The following is a 26,084-nucleotide window of genomic DNA, read 5'->3' as shown; positions in this document are numbered from 1 at the left end:
TACCCCACAATCCCCCCTCATTTGTAAATTGTGTCAAAGCTCTTTGAAACTCTTCTTTTTCTTTGCTTAATAACAAAGTCCTTTAGGGGCTTCATTGGTGGCCTTAACCAAATCATGCCAGTGGGGGGAGTGAAGCACATTGAATGCTATACTGCAAGCACAAAGAAATTGCACCACTTTTGTATGCACATCATCCCTCCCACCAATTTTAAGGAAATATGCTACTGTTATTCTAGATTAATAGGTTCCAAAAGTTCCAAGAGGAGATGAAGTTGTGTGGCCACCACCAACAAATCTAGAGGTTCCTAGCCTTAGGGCATGTTACTCATCATTTTGTGGGTGATATCCCTAGGAGAAAATCTTTCTCCATGATGGTCCTCAGCTGACAGCCACCAACTAGCTCGATGTGCCATTTCTTCGCCACCTGAGCCAGCCATGTGGTCCCTCATCCATCTGTCATGATTGTACGTTTGAAGGTGGGCCTCCCAAATCTAAAGGTATGCCTTGTTATTTGGTAATTGAGTATTCTAGTTTATTTATCATGGAAATCTTTGAGCATGGATTAATGGGGGGATTCAACAGAAAGAGTGGTTTAGGTCTGTGCTCTTCTCCCGTAGGTCTCTTTTTGGATGTTAACCTTGCACCCTAGTCTCGGGGGATCTCTTTTACTGACTTATTGGTTTTAGGGATGGTAGGACATGGGAAACCCTAATTTTGGTTGCGTGGTCCCGCTCCCCGATTCACATATATTACTCCCTTTCCGCTCATTACACACCTAATCATCTCTCCTCCCACTTGGGTCCACATTCTTCCACTAGGTCCACATAAGGTCAGCGACCCCCTCCCTTTGCCCCACATGTTGGGTTGACCTCGAATGATGCTCGGAGGATGATGTAGCTAAAAGAAAAAGAAAAAAGCATAATTAGCCACATTCAATAGGAAATTGTACCACAAAATGCAAAAGATGGCCAAGACACAAACATTTAGCACGTGGGAAAAAGCCATGATGTGAGGCTTGAGCTACCCCATTCCATGGCCATCACCTTGATTCCTACATGGCCCTTGATGAGCCTTCTTTATCATTCAGGAACCCATGACTGTCCCAACTCCCGGTGGGCAATGAACTGCCTGACCTTATAAGGGGGTATCCATTGCTATACTTTATGCATCATGCTCTCATTACTTAGAGGTCCGAGCAGTTAACCAAAGAAAATCATAAAAAGGCAAAAGGCATATGAAGAAGGGTGGAAAAATCAAGGCCGGGGTAACTCATGCACCATGATTGCTCCCTCCTACACATTATTTACCCAAGTGTGGGCTTCCCTTTTATTAGCTACCCTTGTACCATGGCATGTGATCCAGGTTGCCCCCTTTCATTCCCTACTCCATTCCATCATTATGCCACATGCCACCACCATTTGAAGGATGTGCCACAAACATACCACCCCCATTAGAGGTAGAAACCACCTAATAAGATGCCTGGTTAACTTTATTTGGAGCGGGGAGACATTAGCACATGCCAAAGCCCACTATGGAAAGGCATGCCATTATGAAGTGCTCCCTTGTTATGTTGGAAGGCACGAGGATGCATTGGATCTTATGTAGGATTGCAGGTGGTTTCCATTTGGGTTTGGTCTCCCTATACGAGGTCTTGACCCCAGAGGGCTACATTGGCACATGTAGGGCGTGTATAGAGATCCATGGGCCTCTAGAACAATAAAGAACACTCCATGGATCCCCACAACCATTCAAAGATTGCTCGTGGTTCACTTATTGGACGAGTAAGATGCATTTGATCCATCATGCCTAGTTGGCCCCAGAGTTGCACCATACACTTGGCAGATGATCCAGGACTTGCACAATGATTCATCCTATCCCTTGAAAGCGATCTACAGGGATCTTTGATTTGTTTGGAGACCCATGAGGACACTTGTGTGCCCCCACATGTCATTTGGAGCACCACAGGTTATTACAAGGGGCCAACCCCTTGTCTAGTGCTTTTGGGAGTTCAACTACACATTATGGCACATATGGACTCCATTAGGTCTCCTCCAAGGCCCAAAAACATGCACTATCCATTATTCGACCTCTTGAGAGGCTTATTCTTTTGTTATGGGCTAGTTTGGTGCGCTTGTCACGAAAAGTTAGTTATTTTGCACATTATTTTATTATAGGGGCTAATGTAGGCCTAATTAGATAAATCAAACTCATTTGAAGTGTATAAATACAAGTGATGTGAATTCATTTTAGCATCATCACTTGGTTGGACTTGTATCTCTCTAGAGAACTTCACTATCCTTCTTGGTGGACGAAATTTTGGAGCATGTAATGAATTTTGATGTTTGGATCATTTTCTCTTGTCTTGGAGCTTCTTGTTTGGCAAGTTTTTGATGGTTGGATATACACTAATACATTTAAGTGCAATTTTAATGCTAGTCTTTGCTCTATTTTTGTCACATACATTGTTGTTGGATTTCACTATTCTAGGGCTAATTTGCTGCATCTATTATTGCGAAGTTGTGGAAATTTTGTTTCTAGATAGTGATGCTTCATGTATGGGCCATGCATGATGGGTGAATGTTCCTAGCGATATTTCATGGTTGAAATTTATCTTGATAAGCCATCTGTTTTGCAAAATGAAGTTTAAAGTCCTTGAAGCTGCTCTCCTTTGCCCTAGTGCTAAGTGAAGTTGCCTTTAAGGCTTCCTTGATCAAGAAAATCAATTCCGAATTCATAATCATTATTGACTCCAATCTCCCCAAAGGATTAGGCATTGGTCTACCATAGGTGATCACCCTAAAACTTATTTTTCTTCACCTTCTCCTCTTCTTTCTAGGTCTAACCCCGTAGGTCACCTAGGGAATCGAATATCTCACAATCTAGCCATCCAAATACTTAGATTTTTGGCCCACAACTGCACTGGTGTGTCGTTAAGACGCCTTCCAAATTTCATGAGATTCTGACGATGGGATCTTGAGATATCGCAAGCCCTAGCGCAAAGACCAATTCTTGCCCTTGGTTTTCCTTAAGCTGGTTACTTCATAGGGATCATTGTGCCACCTTTCATTGAAATTTTTTTCTTTGATGCCCTTGTCTTCCTTGATTAGGTCAAGCTCATCATTGGTTGCTAAACCTCCCCCCTTGATGTAACCTAGGGTCTATTTGGTCCCGTGCAGTCTTGTTTCCTATCAAAGCTAACTTTTCAAGGATCACTTAGGAATCCAAGTTCCATAAGGATTTTGACGTATAGGAAGTTCCATTGCATGACACACTACCTAAACCTACCTAACCCTCAAATCCTCATCCACCTTTCCTAGAAAAACCCTACACCTTGCTTACAAAGCAAGCAAGCCCTAATTTTGAGTTTCTCCTTGGAAATGGTGATTGGAATCACTTCTTATCCATTACATTGATATATTTTTTGTAAGTGAGTCCTCATAGCTGGTGTCCTCCCATCGGTGAAAGTCTGTAAAGAGTAGGGAGCCTTAGCTGAGGTGACAATGGGGTAAGTCTCCATTGTTGCTCTTGTCCTAGTAGTTGCTCCTTTAGGATTCTCTTTAGGAACCCTTCTAGTTTGAGCGGTAACAGGGCAAACTAAGATCCCTATGGCACCCTTATTGTGATCACTCTCCACTAACCTTAGGGCAAACTAAGATCCATATGGCACCCTTATTGTCATCACTCTCCATTATCCCCAGAAAGATGGCTCTTCACACGAGTATATGAACCGCTGTAAGGTTTCCCACCCTGACAATCATGAAGGCATATAAATTTGAAGGCTCCAAGCCTCCACCACCTCTCTCACCTCCCCCGCCCCCCCTAAGTTTTGTCACAAATCTCCACAAGGGTGTCGATGAACCTGTTCCCCCTTGCATTTCATTGCCCTCTTCATCCCCTTCCCCTTCAAACCCTTTCTCCTCATCATATATTGGGTCACTAGGAGTGACCCACTAACAACATGAAAGCCAATAATGGAATAATAAACCAAAAGAACACCATTTTTTTCAAAGCTTAGTGTACAACCTGCAATAAAGTGCGGAACAAGAATGAATGGAAAGAGTTGAAGAGGAGTACAAAAAACGCAAACAAGAAATACAACAAAATGAGAGAGTTGGGGTTTGCACTTACTTCTTTAGCTCTTGAGAAGTTGAGGTAGATCATAGACCTTGTTATCTCCTCCAAGCTCCTTCACTTCTCCAAGCTCTCCTTTGCTCTCTCCTCCAACCTTTCACAGATCTGCCCTCAAAATTTTGCTATCTCCTTTGGTCTCCTCTCCTTTCTTCTTCAAGCATCAAACAAATGATGAGAGAATGAGGAAAAGAGAGGGGAAGAGGCCTTTTAACCTCATTCTCACTCCCTAAACTCACACTAGATCCCACACTAGGGGGGAACGTTCCTGCAACACTCCTTAGATTCCTCAACGTTAAGGAGTGTTGTTCCTGCAACACTCCTTAGATGCCTGGACATCACCTAGCTCAAAGTTTTCAGACTCCTTAGATTCCTCAACCTTATAATATGGTAGACAAATATTAAGATGCCTAATGAATGATTTTTGTATTGAGTAAAAGGTTCATCTCTCCAAGCTTATGGTATGGCAGAAAAAGCTTAACATGCCTAATCAATGATTCTAGTTTGAGTGAAGGGGGAATTTTTGTTAAGGCCATGGTAGAAGAGTTCAACAATCATTACCGCTAACACCAAAGGAGTTCAATAATCAATACCACCCACATCAAGGTACATAAAGGCTTTGTGCTCATGATTAAATGCAATACCTCAGACTCATGGATGATAGAATTCAATGAAAATGTTGCAATCCTAAAATCCTGAAAACTGAAGTCTGCTAAATTTTGAGTGGGATATGAAATTCTACTTTTTTTTTATATGAAGTCCTATAAGGTGGGAATCACTCTCAAACATCCTGAAACAATTAATGGTAATGTTAAAAATTTAAAAGGATAAAAAGGAATGATAACGGAATCAACCTCTAAAAAGGAATGATAAAGGAAATGCCAACTTCCTTTTATTTTAAGAATTTAACATTACCATTTGTTGCTAGCATTGCTAGCGTTAGGGATTAGTTTTTTTTTGTTTAGAGTCTAGGAGTTAGGCTTTTACGGCATGACTGGTTTAGGACTGGACTGGCTGGTTTAGATTGGTTTGTACCAGTTTGGTACCAAACTGGAACAAACCAGTTCACTAGTCCGGGTCAGTGGCTGGTTGGACCTCTGGCCCTATCCAGCTGACCGGTTTGGCTGGTTCTGGCTCAAACTGGGCTGGTTTTTAAAACACTGGTACAGACATACACATAATCCTGCGTATAACATCAATGTTCATTTATATATTAAAATCAACATCTCTATAAATATACTGTCTCTGAAGATGCTATATTAAATTTGAATTCAGCAATCTCTATATTTTACTCTAGAATTTGTAGCCTTCCATTAAAATCTTAAATTATCAGGAGTTTGACAAGGATTTGAAATCATTTGATGAATATGGAAGCATTTGAAATTTATCGGCAAAAACATATAGTGGTCCTTGTAATACTTTATCTGCAAAAAAGAAACAATCAATTAGTGGCATGTTTTAACCCTTTGAGGTTATGTTTTTGTTTCTTAAGATTCAAGAAACATCATGTTTTATTTACATCTTGATGATCTTTCATGTCAAGGAACTTGGCCTAGCAATTGTTCTAAGTTCTAACTATGCTTTGTTGCTGTAGAGTTGTCCACATGAATCTGGATGATCTTCGTAAAACATGGTTAATGATATTGTTTTTAATTCTACTTTCTAATAATGTCATTGGTTATCTTTAGCTCTGCAAAATAATTTTCAGAAATCTGTGCTGGTGATGGCTATTTTGTTAGTTAATTGTACACACAGAGCTAATGTCGTTTCTTGTTGAATTCCAAGCATTGTCAGATCATCATTTGTAACTGTTTTTTGTTTCTGATGATATGGTGACTTGGATCATTTTCTCATCATTACTTTTTGGTTGACAAACAGCATGTTGGTGACTTCAACTTTCCCCGATTGGCTGATTTTGGTGCTGCTATATCTGGGGCAAACAAACTACTTTGTCAGCGAGTTCTTGAAGAATTGGATGTAAGAAGTAGCTTCTCTTGCTTAGAATAATTTTGTTGTACGGTTTCCTTTATTTCCTTGAGGACAAATCTCATCTATCTGTGTTTACTGTGTTTGATGCATCCCAAATTCCTTCAATCTTTTTCCTTCCTGAAGAGAGATTAAATGATTAAATCAATGGTTAAAGGAGTGGAGTAAAAAGCTATGGATGAGGCAACCTCCATCCTAATCTCTAAAGTGTCATCCTTCCTTTGCTGTGTCACTGGAAATGGCTGTCAGAGAGATGGTGTTCAGTGTTAGAGAGCCTGGAATGGAGGGGATATCCTGGGAGATATTCCCTGGGAGAAAATTAGGGCCAAACCAGATTCTAAAGATGGTATGTTAGATTTCAGGGCTGTTTCAATGACTCAAGTTAAACCTATGCCACAGGAAACACCTGTCTGGGCTATATTCCAGTACCCAAATCACACGGAATCAGTGAAACGGAAACATCACAGGTTGTACCGTATGACATTACATGGTTTGGAAATGACATATGATATGGCCCTGGCTGATCAGCTAAAGACTAGATTAAACTTTTTCTGTTTAGATGTTTATAACTTTATAGTGCCAAGGTGAATAGGCTTCTATACATTGTTGTACTTCTTGATGCAATTATGTGTTTATTAACTTTATTATTGTAATTCAAGATACATGAATGTATTGTTACACAATGATACTTTGGTAATACGCCTGTTGTGTTTTTCTTCTAGTTTCTGGTAAACTGTGCTGAATCTTGATAGGATAGGCTTAATGTGGGCTGTTGGTTATTTTAGTATGGTACAGTAAAGCTCCATTTTTTTAAAACTATTTCTGCCTTTCATTGGTTCAATATCAAATCTTACCGAGTTCATTGAGATATTGTGGTCCCTCCTTAAATGGTTGGTTCTGTTACTTTTCAATTGCAAATCATGATTGCATTTAAATGCAGTATTTCATTTGTTTCTTGTTATTAAAGCTGATCATTCCTGACCATGAAGTGGCATTGTCTTACATTAGGTGTACAAACGTTTGAAACTGACGTTGGAATTAGTGAAGAAAGAGATGGAAATTAGCAAGATACAGGTAATTTGTTGTTTAACAAAAATGTGAAGATTGTAAAAATGGGGAATTTCTTTTAACATAGGTGTTTTCAGATGTCATGAACCGTGGGAATGGTGCCAATTTTGTTCTATACTGTTGTTAGGAATCTATTGCGAAAGCAATTGAAGAGAAGATAAGTGGTGAACAACGTCGCTACCTTTTGAATGAGCAGCTCAAAGCAATAAAGAAGGTGACTATGTTTTTGACATTAAGGAAAGGTTTTTTGAGGAGGGCATGTTCCTAAATAATCCAGTTATGGTGCATCTTGATGTACTTAGTTTATTTATTTTCCAAGATACTCAGTGTCCTCAGGTCTTCGCAGCTATAAATTGCCAAGTAGCAGCATTATTCTATGTCCATTCTTTCTTCTTTTATGATGTCTCAGCTTTACAGATTTTTTTTGCATTTATTTGCTATACTTGGTTGTTTCTTGGCATGTTCCTACCTATTTATTATTTAGTATCTGTCATAACATGCCTGTGATTTTGTTGATTAATGTTTTCAGGAACTCGGTTTGGAGACAGATGACAAAACAGCTCTCTCTGGTTAGAGTTTGTGGACATTATGTCATATTATTCAATGCTATTGCCATGCCAAAATTTTAAAATATTTAGCATTTCCAATAAAGAGATTTTTTTAAAGCTTGATAGTGAAGGTTCAAGTTCATCCACGTTGTCATTTTCCAAGTCAACAGTAGACTGAATTTTGGGTAGTGGAGTACTTTTAGTTCTAGCAGGCTCTCTTACCTCTATATATTGCACATAGACTACATACTTCAAAATATCTTAGAGTATGTTATATAAAAAATTAATTATTGAATAGTTATTAGGCAAAGGGCATGATCAAAGGTCATGCCCATTCACCAAGAGGCACCCAGTTTACATATTTCAAAATATCTTAGAGTATGTTATATAAAAAATTAATTATTTAATAGTTATTAGGCAAAGGATCATGCCCATTCACCAAGAGGCACCCAAGGTAGTATAAAGCTAGGGGCCTCCCACAAATTGTAATCATCTCTATCTTTTAATAATAATAAATATGAATTTGCTGAGTATTTGAATGCGTTTGTGCCATCTGGTATCGGAGCGAAGTTTGTTCCTTTGAGCCGTTCAGGTGCCAACATCGTCTCTTGTCGGTTGTTTCGCTGTTTCTTCTGTCATCGCTGTTCCTCCAGCTGATGAAACAAAACCGTCCTCCGTCACCTCTGTTCCGCCACTCTTCTGCTTCCTCCTTAACAGTGACTGTCATGCCTCTATTATGCGCCTCTGTCCCACCAGTTGTATCGTGCAGTTGTCACCTCTGTCTCGACACGACCACCGGTGCCCTGTTCCGCTATTTCTCCATTGCGTCCTTATCACTCCATCTCTCCCACGCACTCCACGTGCCTTCTGCTTCTTCCGCTGCTCACCTTTGTTAATTTTGTTGCCCTTCTCCATTTAAATTTCCGCTGTCCATCTCTGTTTATATATATTAAGACCTATATATAAATGTTAGATTATAAAATCAACTATATAGTAAGGTTAATTGATTATATAAATTTTTTATTGTATAATTAATTAATATTTAAAAAAATAAATAAATTATTATTTAAAAAAGATATAGTTCAAATTAAAAATTCGCTGACAAATATACACCCCCATAAACCCATTCAATGTAGTCGATGACAATGACAATGAGAATGACAATGCTGAACATTTTTTGTGATAGGATGAAGGTTACACCTGAACAACTACTCCAAGATGATGGAGGTAATCAACAACACAATTCATTAGATGCAACAAATTCAACATATTCTCATGAAAAGACTGATTCTCCAAAAAAATCATCCGCGCACCGTCAAGAAAACAGTAACGCAACTTTTTCAAATAAGCAACTCTAGAATTCATTCGCCAATCAATACCCTCTTTTTGCTCTACCATTAGCGAAGAGCAAAAATCGAGCTACCCAAAATCGATGGTAACGAAAAATGTAGTGTTGTGTGGCTGAATAAAGCAAAAGAATATTTTGAGATTTATGATATTGACAATGATGACGAAAAGATTAGGCACACTTCCATGAAAATGGAAGGAGAAGCATATAATTGGTATGTGGTGGAAGAAAATGACACTCGCTATCAGTTGGAGAAAATTTAAGGATGCGTTCTTTAAAAGATTCCAAGGATTGGTGTAAAGGAAGAAGAGTTCTTTTCAACACTCATCAGATTGCGACAAAAAGGAGATGTGGATGAATACACTCGATAATGGCAAACCTTAGCAGCACGAGTACTTGGGTTATCAGAATTTCATCTAATTCAATCATACATCTCCGGACTTAAAACTCATCTACGAGTAGAACCTGAGCTTCATGACATTACGTCAATAGAAGTAGCAAGACAAAAAGCAAAGGTTGCTGAAAAGAAATTTGAACAAATACTGTGGTCAAAACTGGAAAAGGTATATTCGAGACGAAGAATGCCCCAGTCTGTGAATACGGATAATACAAGATATGTTCCACCATATCTTCATGAAGGCGAAAAATCTAATGTGGAAATGCAAAGGATAAGAGAAGGCAAATGCAGACGCTGTGGCGAGAAGTGGGACCCTAAACATAGGTGTACTAAAGGAAAAGAATCAAAGAACCTATATAACTGTGAAGCAACTAATGATTCAAATAGTAATGAATCAGCGATAGAAGGAATAGAAGATGCTCCAAAATTCTCTCCAGAATTATATGACAAAAGTATTTCGTAAGTGTCACTATCAACTATGACAGGTATATCACAACCCTAGACTCTAAAATTGAAAGGACATATAAAGAAGAACAACGTAGTGGTTCTCATAGACTCTGGTAGCACCCACAATTTTTTAGAAGCAACCATGGCAAAGAGACTCAACATTTTCTCATCCCCCTTGCCCAACGTGAAGGTGATGGTAGTCGACAGTAAGAAGATTGAAAAGGTAGGGAAATGCCATAAGGTCAAATTGCAGATTCAAGACTTTAATTTAGAATCCCCGTTCTTTACTATACCATTAGGAGGAGTAGGTGTGGTCTTAGGTATCCAATGGCTATGAACCTTAGGCACATACTCCGCCAACCATCAAGAGCAGTTCATAAGCTTTAACTAGGAAGGGCATAGGTACAAGTTATATGGATTCCAAGCACCAGAAAATCAAATAGTGTCATCATCCCAGATGATGAAGATGATTCGAAAAGGAGCACCAACTTATGTAGTACAATGTCACCAATTAGAAATGTTATCTGCAAACATGATCAACGAAGAGTCACCAAAAGTACAAGAGCTAATTCAAAAGCATGAAAAGGTATTCCAAGACCTGCCCATGAAATTTCCCCCTAACAGGGAAATCGAGCATACAATAGAAGTCAAAGTAGGGTCAGACCCCGTCAACATCAAGCCGTATCGATATCCACATCACCAAAAGCCTAAAATTGAGAGATTAATCCAAGACCTTTTAAAATGTGGGATCATCTTGAAAAGTAAGAGTTTGTATGAAGGATGGATCATTTAGATTATGCATTGATTATAGAGGATTAAACAAAATAACGATTAAAAACAAATTCCCAATTCCCTTTATCGACGAAATGTTGGATGAACTACATGGCGCAGAATACTTTTGAAAATTGGACTTAAGGTCGGCCTATTACCAAATTAGAATCAAGTTGGAAGGCATACCAAAAACTGTTTTCTTTACAGATGAAGGTCACTATGAATTTAAAGTAATGCCCTTTGGGTTAACCAATGCACCAACAACATTCCAAGCCACTATGAATGAGTTATTCTGTCCATATGTTAGGAAGTTTGTAGTAGTATTCTTTGATGATATTTTAATTTACAGTAATACTTGGAAGGAGTACCTACAACATCTGGATAGAGTTCTTACATTACTGAAAGAGCATTAGTTCTATGACAAGAAATCCAAATGCACCTTTGGGAAGGAAGAAGTAGAATATCTCGGACACATAATATCCCATGAAGGAGTGAAAGTGGACCCTAATAAAATCAAAGCTATAAAGGACTGGACCAAACTAGTTAATATATCCAAGCTAAGAGGGTTCTGAGCATTGACTTGATATTACTGAAGATTTATTAAAAGCTATGCACATAAAACTGCACCTCTAACAAACCTTTAAAGAAGAATTCATTTCAATGGAATGAGGAAGCAGGAAGGTGTTTTGAAGAATTGAAGGAAGCTATGTCTAACGCCCTGGTATTGGCAACTCCATATTTCTCTAAATCATTTATCATTGAGTGTGATGCTTCTGGGTTAGGTATAGGTGCAGTGTTAATGCAAGAAGGGCATCCAATAGCGTTTGAAAGCAGGAAGCTCGATAAACGAGAACATCTTAAGTCCACATACAACAAGGAAATGCTCGCTATTATGCATGCACTGGCCAAGTGGAGACAATATCTTTTGGGAAGTACGTTCTCCATTCGAACATACCATAACAGTCTCCAACACCTCCTTCAGCAAAAAACACTTTCCGAAGAATAACAAAAATGGATTGAAAAATTTGCCGCCTTTGACATGGAGATACTACATAAAAGGGGAAAGGACAATATAGTTGCAGATGCCCTGTCTAGGAGGGACGAAGAACTAGCATTACTTGTAGTCTCGGTTGTCGTTCCTGAATGGCTTAATGAGATTCGAATTGAGTATGCCAAGGATCCAGAAATAACTGCGATAATCAATAACCTTCCAAATAACTCAAAATTTGAATGGAAGAATGATATTCTATGGTACAAAGGAAGAATCTATCTGAATTCAAACTCCAAGTTTAAATCCAAGGTACTCAAGGAGTCACATGATTCATTGTCAGCCAAACATGTAGGATTCTTTAAATCTTACTACAATGCACGACAATCATTCTTTTGGAGGGGGATGAGTCGTGATATTCAGAAAATATGTAGTAGAATGTGACAAATGTCAAAGAAATAAAAGTGAAAATATTACGACACTTGGATTACTTCACCCCTTAAACATTCCGAATCAGAAATGGGAAGAAATATCAATGGACTTTATTGAGGGATTACCTGTATTTGAAGGCAAGGATAAGATTTTCATAGTAGTCGATAGAATCACCAAATATGCTCACTTTATTGCAATGAAGAAATCAGACTCAGCTAAACAAATCGCTAAGATATTTTGCAAAAATATTTATAAATTACATGGTTTTCCGAAAGTCATTGTGAGTGATAGAGATGCCAAATTTAAGGGTAATTTTTGGAAGGAATTGTTCAACCATATAGGAACATACCTAAATATGAGTTCCGCTTACTATCCTCAAACAAATGGACAAAAGAAGGTTGTCAATAAATGTTTGGAAGCCTACCTACATTGTTACGCTACAGAAAAACAAAATAAGTGGGTTCAATAGTTGCATCTCGCTGAATGGTGGTATAATTCTACTTATAATACATCAGCAAAAATGACCCCATTCCAAGCTTTGTATGGGTACGAACCTCCAAAATGGAAGGATCTAGCTACTGTCTAGACAAATCTACCAGTTGTTAAAAATAAACTAGAAGAAACCCAAAAAAATTGTCCAAACCCTAAAAGAAAATTTAAATAATGCAAGAAACCGTATGAAGCAACAAGCTAACCAAAACAAAACCGAAAGAGAATTTGAAGTTGGAGAGTGGGTATTTGTCAAGCTCCAGACATACAAACAGTTGTCCTTGAAACAAAAAGGAAAAAATAAATTGGCACCGAAGTACTATGGACCATATCAGATCAATAAAAAGATCAGCCACGTTGCATATAGTTTAAGCCTTCCGGATAAAAGTCGTGTTCACAACGTCTTCCATGTCTCCTACCTTAAAAGGGCACTGGGTGACCATCAATCGGCACAAACAATGCTTCCATCCCTAGATGATGAAGGAAAGGTCATTTTAGAACTAGAAGGTATCATATCCACCAGAAAAAGGAAGCTTCGATCTTGTGTAATCAAGGAATATTTGATCAAGTGGAAGGACCTACCAGAAGAAGAAGCTTCTTGGGAGACTGGAGTGCTTAATCAACAACATCCGTCGTTACGTATGCTTTGAGGACAAAGCATTTTTTTGGGAGGAAGGCAATGTTATATAAAAAATTAATTATTTAATAGTTATTAGGCAAAGGGCATGATCAAAGATCATGCCCATTCACCAAGAGGCACCCAAGGCATCTTGTGTAGTCAAGGAATATTTGATCAAGTGGAAGGACCTACCAGAAGAAGAAGCTTCTTGGGAGACTGAAGTGTTTCATCAACAACATCCGTCGTTACGATGCTCTGAGGACAAAGCATTTTTTTGGGAAGAAGGCAATGTTATATAAAAAATTAATTATTTAATAGTTATTAGGCAAAGGGCATGATCAAAGATCATGCCCATTCACCAAGAGGCACCCAAGGCAGTATAAAGCCAGGGGCCTTCCACAAATTGTAGTCATCTTCTATCTTTTAATAATAATAAATATGAATTTGCTGAGTGTTTGAATGTGTTTGTGCCAGAGTATTTCTTGAATATGTGTTTGGGAGGAGGCTGTTTTGAATTGAAATCTGTATTTTGCAAATTATATGGGCAGAAACTTACACTTGAAATGGTTTGCTTCTGTTTTTGTGGCAGCGAAATTTAGAGAGAGACTTGGACCAAATAAGGAGAGGTGCCCGGCACATGTTCTGCAGGTGATTGAAGAAGAGCTTACGAAGTTACAGCTATTAGAAGCTAGTTCTAGTGAGTTCAATGTGACTAGAAACTATCTGGATTGGCTGACCTCTCTACCTTGGGGTCATTACAGGTACTATCTTTATTTTATGCTCATGTTGTTTTTTCATTTCCAAGGAAAACACCTGACAGAAAACCCTCCAAGTACCTCCCCATGTTCCATGGATGGTAAATGGGGTAAACCATGTTCAATTTTTACTGATTTTTAGGATATTTTGGTTTTGTAGATCCTTGTCGATTTTTTCCCTATGCCAATGTTTGCAACATTGCTCTAAGGGATCAAGAAAGTTGAGCCCATGATCTCCCTGCCTATGGAGGAGAGATCTTACATCTGGCTCTTGACTGCTTTGGTGAACCCTTGAAGCTAAAATCATGTCGTATTAATCTACATGAAATAATTAACTTATACATATATTGTGGGGCCCTTCATAGGTTTATATATCCCAAACAGGGAAAAATGGTCATTTTTCTCATAAAACTTAGTGAGCTTTTCCCAAGGATGACTTGAACTCTTATTCTCTGGCCTTGCTGAGCTATTAGCTGAGCCAATGTTTGTAGCAGTATTTGAAGGAACTTGCAGAATATGGCTTTGCATAAGAGCAAGTTCTTGCTGCTTCTCCACTCTTTCTTATTTATAATGTTCATGCGTCAAATTTGTTTGCAGCGAGGAAAACTTTGATGTACAGCGTGCTCAACAGATACTAGATTCAGACCATTATGGTTTATCCGATGTCAAGGAACGAATTTTGGAATTTATAGCAGTTGGGAAGCTCAGAGGAACAGCTCAAGGTATGTTTTTTCTTTTGGGAATCATGTCACCTTCTGATTTGTGTAGGAAGCTCAGAGGAGCAGGTCGAGGAATTTTTTTTCTTTTGAGCTATTATTTCACCTTCTGATTTCTGTGTCATTTTTTCAACTTTGTGATGTATCATAAATTTTATTAGATGATATTAGTTTGATTTATATTGATAGTTAATCAGTACAAAATACACATAAGACATGCTGAAATACAGAGAGAGAGAGAGAGAGAGAGAGAGTCTATATTATTCAATGAGTTTTAAAGTCAATACGTAGAGATGTCTTATGACACAGACAATGTTCCATACACCTATTTTGAACTTAAGACAAAACTTGGCCTACTTAACACATTATGACTTGATATTATTTATGACATGTGACTTTTTTGCCTTTTTTTTGACTTATCCCAAAATGCAAACTTATATAGACTATGCTTCTTGCCAAAGATGTCTATCCTCATCTTTGAATAGTCGTTTGACCAGATTGTTTAACGTGAAACCTTTATGATTTCTGGCAATATATTTCGCTGAATTTATTTGTTATATGTTTGATTGTGTCTCTTGCTCATTTTTTATTAGTTGTAATTCACTTTTCTTGAGAGAAAAACCATGAAATTTATAATGTTGACCTTGCTAGTTAGTTAAACTCCGTGAATTGTTCTTTAAGGTTTGTGGAATAAGTACTCAATTGCATCAACCATTTTGCAACTAGAACCATATCCATGTCTTCGAGCAGTAGAGCATAGAATCTTGTTTGTAGTTGCAATTCTTGTGTTTGAAATGAGATTTTTTGATGTCTTCCTACTTATTTGACCCTTTTTCTATTCACGGTCATAATTGTGAGGTCCTTCCTGGGGTTCACAGAATGGTTCAGTTGTTTAGCAACAATGATGTCTATACAGTTATGAGTACTATTATACTTCTATCTTCTATGACTACTTTAAGCTTCAAGTTCTCAAATTGTGTTTTCCTTGTCATGGTTCCCAGTGGGATTGTGGGCTTGCTTGCTTCTTTTCTTGGAACTTGGATCTTATCAACCATTCTGAGATGTGGTGTAATATATTGGCATTTGGTGTAATATATTGTTTCAATTCGAATCCTGTCTTTTTCGTTTCTATTTTGTTGGGCACGTGAGATTGAAGCTAATGATATTTTTGGTGGTGCTTCATTTTCAATTGTTGTTTTGATAATTAAATCTAATGGGTTTATTTGTTGTGCCCTAATCTCTTTCATCAACTATAATTGATGAGTTCACACTTTTAGGCAAATTTTTGTAACTTTCATGTTTTATCATTGACTTATCTTGTTTACTAGTTAATTGATCAATTCCTCCTTATCTGGCTTTGAGTTGTTTCCACTAGTAATTTCAATTGGTGGATTCAAAATTCCTACTTTATTTTCATCCACTAATTCTGAATAGCGTAGTGAATTGTCCTCACATGTATGTCCTTGAATCCATCTCCTATCACATTCAGGTCCAATATTTCCCTTTATTGATTCTGGCTATTGCCTTCAGAAATCTTGGATTAACTTGTAAAATCTTTCCCCATTTCCTATTAATTTATTAATTTTTTGTTTCTTTGACTCCTTTGGTCCATCCCTTAACTCTTTTTCAACTTCTTGATTCAATCCATAACTTCTTGGCACTATTGTCCTCATCTTCATAACAATAAACATCTATGTGTCTTTTGTCATTGTTACCCATTTTAATGGTGGCTCTTGTGGCGACCGCTTAATTGTACGTTCTTTCCAAAATATAAAAGGTTGGGAATTTAAAGTTCAATAAAACTGAAATTTTCTCTTCTGCAGCCTCTCTGTTCACAACTTCTGGAGGGTTTCTAGTGCTTCTATCATCTGCAGTAATGGTTCGATGCAATTGTCTTATAGTCTATCTATATATCATATTAGTAGAGCGAATTTGAACATATCTGCAAAGCTTTCATTTCTTCAGACATGTGTAAACCATTGTTTTCAAAACTGGCCCAGTATGAACTGGAACCAGTTAAACTGGCCGGTTGGACTGGGTGCTGTATTGAACTGGCTAGCTGACCGGACTGGAGGGCCAGTTCCAACCCTAACCAGCCAATCAGTTCTCACACATGTGGGGGGAGTCTGGGACACATGGTGGGGGTTTTTGAGTTGGTTTTGGATACCTCCAAAAACAGTCGCCTTGGCTGTAAAAAGTTAAAACAACTCTCCCCTTCCTAAACCCTAAACCTAAATAAAAAAACCTAAATCAACCCTGGCAATGTTTGCAATCAATGGTGATGATAAATTCTTAACTTTCACATTGTCATAAATCGTTTTAGGATGTTTGAGGGTGGTTCCAACCTTATTGGACTTCATGTGGAGAAAGTATAATTGCATATCCCACTCAAAATTCAGGAGACTTAACAGTTTTCAAGATTTTAGGATTGGTAGGGCTGCATCATTTTCATTGAATTCTATCATGTATGAGGGTATGGGATTGACATTAACTAGAACATGAATCTCTTTATGTACCTTGATGTTGGTGGTATTGATTGTTGAATTCCTATGATCTTGGTGGTATTGATTGTTGAACTCATCTGCCATGACCTTAACAAACATGTATCGTTACTCAAAACAAAATAATTGGTTGGCCTTGTAAAGTTACTTCTAGCAAATTATAAGGTTCACGAGATGAACCTTTCACTCGAACCAAAGTCATTGGTTAGACATGTTAAGCTTTTTCTACCATATTATAAGGTTGAAGAATCTGAGGAGTCTGAAGACTTTGAGCTGGATGATGTTTATGTAGCTCCTGTTGATCATCCCGTATCTAGTACTGGTGACGAGTTTGATGAATGATCATGTTGATCAGTGATTTGTAGCAGGCTAGTGGCCCAGTAGCTTGTAGCATGGTTTTTGGACTCTAAAGGCCATTTAGAGTCTCATTGATTATGTATTTTGTTACTGATATGTATTGCACCCAGTGCCATTTTGATATATTCACCCTGACATAGATGAGCAAACTTTGCATTTTTTTTCCACTCACTCACAATGTTCGCTCATTCAAATTATTAAATATTAATTATATAATTAAGGGATTCTGATCACGACTGCATGACTGTGGTTGTCTGAAATCTTAAGCGAGTATATGTCCAAGATCGTCGGTGAAATTTTGCAATGGGCTTCAGATGTCGGTATCTTGAAGGCTACCCTTATCAACAGAATTACCTTGTTTGACCAAAACCATCTGTCCCTCACATAAGTTGCACCATTTACATGGATCCTGAGCTGAGAAGGCTCACCTCTTTTAACTGATATTATTATATGCAGCTAATTGTACATATATGCTGCTCAATTACACCTCTGATGATTACCTATTTAATCTTTAATCTTTAATTGCAGGTAAGATCATTTGCCTCTCAGGACCTCCTGGTGTGGGTAAAACTAGCATTGGTAAATCAATTGCCCATGCTTTAAATCGAAAATTTTACAGATTTTCAGTGGGAGGCTTGGCTGATGTTGCTGAAATAAAGGTACATGGTTAAAGGATTCAATCTCTTATTTTCCATTTTAATTCATGAAAGGAATGGAGAGTATTGAAGAAACATATGTGTAAAGGATTGAATTGTTTGGATTAAAAAAATATGAACATTTCTTGTTTAAGCAATGGCCAAATTCTGTGCCTCTGATAGAAATGGGCCTAACTTTGGGAATTCTGATCTAGGGGCATCGACGGACCTATGTTGGTGCTATGCCTGGAAAAATGGTGCAATGCCTTAAATCTGTTGGTACGGCCAACCCTCTTGTCCTAATTGATGAGATTGATAAGGTATGCATACTATCTTGTTTATTGATGTGTTAATTTTAGAACGAATTTGTTTTGGCTCTATTTCAAATTGCAGTTGCATGAGCTTGCTCCAAAAGCAGAGAAGTTAAAGTGATAGGACTTAAGGAAGATTCAGCTGGTGTTATTTTAGGACATATTTCGTGAGATTCTTTATATCACTAATGACTGACACACTTTTACCGTCAAATTTTTACAGTTAGGACGTGGACATGCTGGAGATCCAGCAAGTGCTTTACTAGAACTTCTAGATCCTGAGCAAAATGCTAATTTTCTTGATCACTATCTTGATGTTCCTATTGATGTATCAAAGGTGAGTTCTATTGTGATGCCATTATACCTTGAGTAGAATCCAATTATCTATACTAATTTTGATGATCACACAGCAGAAAAGTTGTTCATGAGATCCTTAATTTATACTATTATAGCTATAGATGGAACACAGGATGGTGGATTTCTTTCAAATCCTTAACTAGCGGCTTAGAGTTTCATGGCATTTGCAGCCCATCGTTGTCACACATTCTTTTTTGTTCATCTCTTTTTTCGGTTGAGAGGCCTTTGTACTCTTTTTTGTGAAAGTGCTCCCTTTTAACTAAAGAGAAGCATTACAACTGGCCCAAATAGGTCAGGCACCAAAAGCAGCCCACCACTTGTGTGGACAAAATAGCCTAACCCTAGGAAGTAAAAGTCGACATGCTCCTTATATTCCCTTTTCTATCCTTCTACTTAATTTTTTAACATTACCATTAATTGTTTCAGGATGTTTGAAAGTGGTTTGAACTTCATTGGACTTCATACGGAGGAAGTCGAATTTTAGATCTGTTATGAACATAAATGAAAGGGCACTCCTGCCTATATATAAATGGGGCCCTCATCATACTATCAAATAACATCACTTTTGTACTAAAAATTATTTATATAAAAATATTATTTATCTTATGATGGATATTCTTATATTCCAGATATTCTGATTATTGTATGGTAATGAACTTTGTTCTTATCAAATCGCATTCAGAATTCAAAATACTTTCAAAATTTCAGGATTAGTAGGATTGCAACATTTCTACTGGATTCTATCATGTATGAGGGCATGGAAGTGGCATTTAATCAAGAGCACCAAGCCCCTTTGTCATGACTTCAGTGTCTCGATGGCTTGACTGAAGGGTACATTTTCACTAGGGTCATGATGGATGAGTTCAGCCATCAATACAAGCATGGACAGACACTAGTGCCATACGATCAAATTGTAGATTGTAGAATCTAGTCTCCAGACTACGTTACTATAGTTACTCATTAGTACTATGCTTATTTTGGGACTCTAGAAGCTATTTAGAGCCTTTTTGTTGATGTATTTTGGTTCAAGATGTATTGCACTTGATGCTATTTGGTTTTATGTGCTCTATTAATGAGAAACTTTGCATATGTGTATAAATGGTTTGTATTCATATGGATGCACAAGAATATATATGTTTTTTACAAAATTTCAATATTTTATTTATTTTTTAGTCGACGCTTATTTTGGTTTTGGTCTAGTATATTTTTGATTCTAGTCTCATTCACATTGTTGGGGTCGACTGGTTCAATGACTGGTCTTGCTCTGATAAGACTGGGAGGAACCGTTGAACATAAGCACTTTCATTTGGCTAAGCTACCGCAACAGTGTGTATTCTTCCATCAAATCACCCAGGTCTTGCACCAGGCACCAACCATATATTCATGGGGGAATTGAACCATGGTTGGTGGCCCCACAAACTGCTGCCTATACTCTGAGCCACAGCTCCATTGACATTGGTACTTTTTATTTTGTCTAGTAATGCTGACTCAGTCCCTTGGCTGTATGTGGCATATGGTCGGATGCCCATCATGTTTTGGCATATTTGGGTTCTACATATGATTATAATATATTTTTATTTGTTCTTAAATGTCGTAACTGTTACATCCTTTGGGAGAAAGAATAGCAGAAAAGAAGCATGGTGTACGGACAACCATGGTAAAGATCTAGATCACAATATACCGAATTCTGATGTAGAATGTTTCACTAGTAGAGTATGTTCTTTATATGATCATCCAACCAGACTGTTTTAATGGTTTGGGTCTATTCCATCTTAGAGGCACATATTCCAGAAAAAAGTTGTTGTAGATTGTTGTCTTGTCTAACCTGCATTTTATGGTGTTAAGGGATTAATGCCATGTGCCAAATCCTGCATTTTACCTATGCCTGTTCTTGAGTGAGTACTTGGCAGAACTACTGTGATCAAGTGCCCGCTACCCTTTATTGCACAGGCAAGCAAGGAATCTACAGAGATTACCTCTTTTCATTATGTTAATGCGAGACACAGTTTCAAGGGACTAGAATATGAAATACTTTCTGCATGTTCTCATGGGAACATGGTCATGACTCATTACCCTTTGGTTTGTAAGTGTATTGTAAATTTTTGTGACGGATTTTCCTTGTTTGCACAGTTTCGATAAGAAATTTGTTTGTGTATTTTATTTAACTTGTTTTATTTTTATTATAAATATATAAAATCTTTGTTATTCTTATGGCTGTACCTGTGTTACTGCCGCTAGGTTTTATTTGTTTGCACAGCAAATGTGGTAGAGATGATTCCCAATCCACTATTGGATCGCATGGAAATTATTAGTCTTGTGGGTTACATCACTGATGAAAAGATGCACATTGCCCGTGATTACCTGGAACTGACTACTCGAGAGGCTTGTGGTGTCAAGCCTGAACAGGTAGTCTGCTTTGACATCTACTTAACCCTTTTATAATGTAATAGGGGCTTTCAGATTTCATTAGTTATTATCTTGGCTTTTATATTGACCTACCATCTATGAAATGTCTCTTCAGGTTGAAATAACTGACGCAGCACTTCTTGCACTAATAGAATCATACTGCCGTGAGGCAGGGGTGAGGAATCTTCAAAAACACATAGAAAAGATTTATCGTAAGGTTTGTCTTACTTTCCCTATGAGTTTGTCACATCACCTGCTTGTCTGCGATTTGTCATTTACCTGGATTCATTGTTAGTTATTTCTGTAGCATTTTTTGTATTAAAGATTGCATTCTATTCACTGTTTAAGAATCTGATGCACTTTAAAGTTTAAAGAGACTTGACTCTACATCTGTTTGTTTCCAAGGAATCTGATTCTTCGAGAATCGGTTGACTCTGATTAAAAACACCATTGCCTAAGAAATGGAAATGATATGAATGTCCTCAAAGGGCCACTGATGGTCAATGGGACTGAGCTATACATTTTTTGGGGTATTCCCAAGTAATAGTGTTGAAATGGAGATGGAATGTTAGTAATCTAAATATAATCATTGAACATTAAAGAAAACAAAAAGATTAGAGCCAACTAAAGTTGCTTACTTGTTACAAAGGAGAAAGAGGGCTTTATGCTTATGTGGTCTACTCCTCAATGCCCAGCTGTTTGAGGCATAGAGTCTAGACTCAACAGGCTCTTTTGTTGGAAGGGGATCCTATGTGATCCCCAATTGCAAGTCTATATCGTCTATTAATATCTATTATGTGACTTTACAGAGAAGCACTGATTCGTTCTATATAATTGCCTGATTGTGATATTATCAGATATTATTCATTCTATTCATATTATTTATTAATCTTTATTGTTGGTGGATATTTGTTGTCCAGACATGATATAATCTCTTATTCTCATTGTACCAATTGTGTTGGTTTCTATAAGTGGCATTGATACCATCTTCTTGGTCTATACCTATTCATGCGAGATACGCCCTTGGCACACTGTCCGACCTCATTTTCCTCAACTAATGCTTGCCTTTCACTGCCTCCAAAAAAAGGGCCAAAATAAAAGCTGCAACAAATCGGGGCTAACACTCTGCTTCTCGAGATCATTTTCAATCTCACCTGCTTTCTACACAGGCTCTTAGCTGTAGTCTAAGAAACAGGATTTGTACCTGCCCCATACTCTGTTGCTGATTCATGTGTTGGGCACATGGATTCACTGAACACACCCTCCATTCTGTGACCAATGCCTGTCCCAGATGTGTTAAACAATCGGGCCAAGTGTGTCTGAATGTGTTAGACTACTCAAATTTAGCATTTAATTCTGCCATCATGTTTCTGAGTTTGTCATTTCTCAAATATTAACTTTCTTCCATACAAAATTATGGCTCAATCGTCAAGGTTTGCTGCACAAAGGAAGAGAAAAAAATGTTGGTGTCGGTGTTTTGCCTCTTCCATTTCCAAACATCGCTGTAGATGGCCTGTCTATTGGAACTGGAGTTGCCATTGCCAGAAATAGATCTCGAACAGCAAGAAAGTAAAGTCAAGACAGCATATACTGGCTGTAGATCTGTAACCAGAGGAAATGCGCTGAGTGGTATGGCTGGTGGGGGTGAAAACTGGTTTTGGACATGCAAGTTCTGAAAATTTGAATTAAGGGCACCTACTTCAGAGTCTAGGACCTTTTGTTGGCCCTCTCAAATACAGGAATTGGAGCATGTAAACAGATTTTTCCCATCCACAGAAAATCTATGTCAAAGACAATTTTGTTGTCATGGAAAATGTAGTGTAAACATGTAGGGTGCATAGATATGAGGAACCTCTTTCTTTTTTGAAGAAGGCATTGAACACATGGTAGTGGGACTAAATTTGATAGTGGAACAGCAATAGCAGAAGGGAAGAGGCATGCTCCCAGTGGTCCAATGGACAAAGATCTGTCTTCTAGGGCTGTGAAGGAGATGGATCTTACCATCAGGTTCTGTTTCTATCTCAACACCTCATCAGCATCTCATTCAAGCTTCACCTCCTGGAGATGATTATTAAACCTACAGTGCTCCATGGTTCGGAGGTTTGGGGAATAAATTTGTTACACTGGCTGGATCCTGTTATTCAGCAACTTTACATAAGGTGCTAAAGGATTTTAATTCAGAAAGATGCTCCAGCAGTCGAGGATAAATGACATCTGGAGGCACTGTAGAAGGGAATTTTTTTTGTTGCACAGATGGATGGTTAATATTGTAGCGACAACACTTGAAGTGGGACCTGGAAGCAAGAAAAGCAACTACAAGAGGGGATAATATGGCAATATATGATCATCCGGGGAAATCTTAAGTAGTACTGTCAGGTTGTTTCCCATCATTACAGCCAGCTGACTGTGTGCCCTTTTGTTGAGAGAATTACATTGACCTATATTAGATTGAAGAGTGCCTCATCTAAAAGGACACCATCAGATTTCCTTAGTGTACTCCTTACAACAAATCATGCTGTTGGAGTGGTGAATGACATGTTGCCAGGAGATAGATTGATGCTCACGAGATTGTGGTATTGGAACCATTATTCTCTGCTATAATCATGAAGATACCCATAGTGGCAAGGCTTTGTATGCACCTTATATGCTGTATGTTGTATGCTTAACCTTATGAATCAGGGAGATATTCAGCCACAGATCTTGGCTCTTGCATGCCATTCCCGGCCCTAGGATGACCAAGTCAATCACCTCATAATTCCCTATTGATTCTTGAGATTGGAGCAACTAGCGGTAAGCAGAGTTCTAGAGTCTTCTAGATAGCAGAATGGTGAGACCCCAGGTTTCTCCTCAGCTTCCCTCTTTGGGAGAACAACCAATATTATAGAGATTGGCTCAATGGTGTCAGACTGTACATCAGGCCACCCTTTCATAGAGTGTTAGAGAGATCAGCTCTAAACGGTTCTAGAGTAGAGCGCCTCCTGCCTATTAGACTACCTCTCTCAGTTCTAGAGGAGCAGCCAGAGATCCATTCAAAGTTTCCTTCTTTCGATGATGCTAGGAGTCTCCCTTGCTCGTACACCCCCCAGAATCATATAGCTGGACCACTCGATTGTTCTAGAGGACAATGACCACAAGCTAGTGCCCCAATTCACCCCCTCATCTTGATCATCAGGCTCAAGAGACCTTGACATCATTGGCCTTTCTAACCATATGTTGGGAATATTGCTGTCATTGATGTCAAACACAGGGGGAGACTACAATGTCCAAGATAAAGATTGCAAGATGGAGATTGTTGGAAATATTGCTTTTGGATTTTTGATGCTTGGTTTAGATATCGTATATTTGAAGGCCATTAGCTTCGAAAGATCTAGTTCAAATGGGAGCATAGGATATATGGTTGAAGAGTGTAGTAAACAAACAATATTCTGTTTGATATTGAAGAAGAAATATATTTATAATAAATGTCTTGATAGTTGATAGAATGATAGAATACTGATGTTACAAATGAGGGGACCCCGTTATAAATAATAGGTGGGGTGCCCTTTCATATGAAGAGTTGTGTCTTTGTGGATAAGACACATCTTTACATCTTTACATCTTTTCATATATATTATTTATTATTATTATTATGTTTGTTACATTGCCGCCTCTTAAGGAATGTTATGCCCTCAAACCATAATGAACAAGATTCTCTTTCGCTGTGCACATTGTTTATCTATTTTTATGGGTTAACTTCAACATGTCAGGGTTAGTGTTCTTCCTTGCGAATCCCACCACTCCTTTTATATTTTATTATTATTGTTATTTTAATTATATTAATAAAGTAACTCTATAATAATTTAATAAATTACCTTTATGATAATTAATTAATGTTTATTAATGTTTATTTTTTTCGTTGGAAAAATCAGAAACTTTCTATTAATTAAAATAAAAAGTTACATTGAGTAGATGCACATAGTGCATTCAAGAATTGTCCCAAGGGACCAATGAGTGTGCATTAAGCACTCAAAGTAGCAAAGATACCAAAAAAATAAAAAATAAAATTACAATTGGCCAGATAAACTGATTGTCTCTTTTTTGCCTTTTTTCTTTTGGACTTTTTGCTAGCTCATTATTTCTTGGAAATTTTAGGACTTCTTTATCTGAATCTGAGCTCTCAGAAACTTGAGATTGCTTAGTTCCACCTAATCCTTGATTGTTGATCTGTTCCTCGTGTTGGTTCTCAAGGGTCGAAGTCACTGCTGAGTTATTGGGAATCTGTGCCTGTTTATTCTGATCCTTTTGATTCTCTTCTCCCTCCTTTTGAGAACCTTGTTGATTTTGTGTCTGTGGATGTTGCTGGGTCTCATCCATTTCTTCATCCTTATCATCTGAAGGTGGAGGTTCTGGGAATTGCCATCCCTTTTCTTTGGCAGTCTTTTATTTGCTTGTTTGCATGTGTTCAGCAAGTGCCCTATTTGATGGCAGATCCAACATCTAAAGCAGTATTTTCAAAATCTAACCACTGTGTCCACTTGACATCTTGATGCATTAGATGAATACGATCAGGAAGTCCTTTGCTTAAATCCATCTACACACAAATGCGTGCAAAAGTGAAGATACCTTGTCCATTCTTTCACAATCCATCTTTAGGAACCTTCCCAAAGAGTTCCCAATGCCTTCTAGGATCTAATGGTGCCAATAGGGAAGTGGAAGTTTATGTAGCCTTACACAGACCGACATTTTTGTAACCACCATTCTGTTAGCATCAAAACCATGGAAACCATGGGGTTGCAAAGAAGACCCGCCCTTCCCCAAAACCAAGGTCCTTGAAGTCTTTCTGTTT

The 26,084-nt window shown here is 37.9% G+C and overlaps 1 protein-coding gene across 1 annotated transcript in view; it reads left to right on the top strand.

The window, feature by feature from the left end:
* LOC149246153 (lon protease homolog 1, mitochondrial-like) overlaps nucleotides 1-26,084 on the top strand; it is a 222,572-nt gene that overhangs the window by 161,137 nt on the left and 35,351 nt on the right. The window contains exons 7-17 of the mRNA XM_089457840.1: nucleotides 6,007-6,105; nucleotides 7,123-7,188; nucleotides 7,310-7,396; nucleotides 7,712-7,751; nucleotides 13,811-13,982; nucleotides 14,574-14,698; nucleotides 18,079-18,209; nucleotides 18,401-18,505; nucleotides 18,720-18,833; nucleotides 21,092-21,259; nucleotides 21,375-21,476. Of these exons, the coding sequence (XP_089313966.1) occupies nucleotides 6,007-6,105; nucleotides 7,123-7,188; nucleotides 7,310-7,396; nucleotides 7,712-7,751; nucleotides 13,811-13,982; nucleotides 14,574-14,698; nucleotides 18,079-18,209; nucleotides 18,401-18,505; nucleotides 18,720-18,833; nucleotides 21,092-21,259; nucleotides 21,375-21,476 (1,209 nt within the window). The remainder of the gene's footprint in view (nucleotides 1-6,006; nucleotides 6,106-7,122; nucleotides 7,189-7,309; nucleotides 7,397-7,711; nucleotides 7,752-13,810; nucleotides 13,983-14,573; nucleotides 14,699-18,078; nucleotides 18,210-18,400; nucleotides 18,506-18,719; nucleotides 18,834-21,091; nucleotides 21,260-21,374; nucleotides 21,477-26,084) is intronic.

Source organism: Pinus tabuliformis, chromosome 7 (genome assembly GCF_031772625.1).
Source record: "Pinus tabuliformis cultivar Carrire ecotype Pingquan chromosome 7, CPIR1, whole genome shotgun sequence".
Classification (NCBI taxonomy): Eukaryota; Viridiplantae; Streptophyta; class Pinopsida; order Pinales; family Pinaceae; genus Pinus; species Pinus tabuliformis.
Note: the sequence above shows the minus strand (reverse complement) of the source record. Positions and strands in the feature narration are given on the sequence as shown.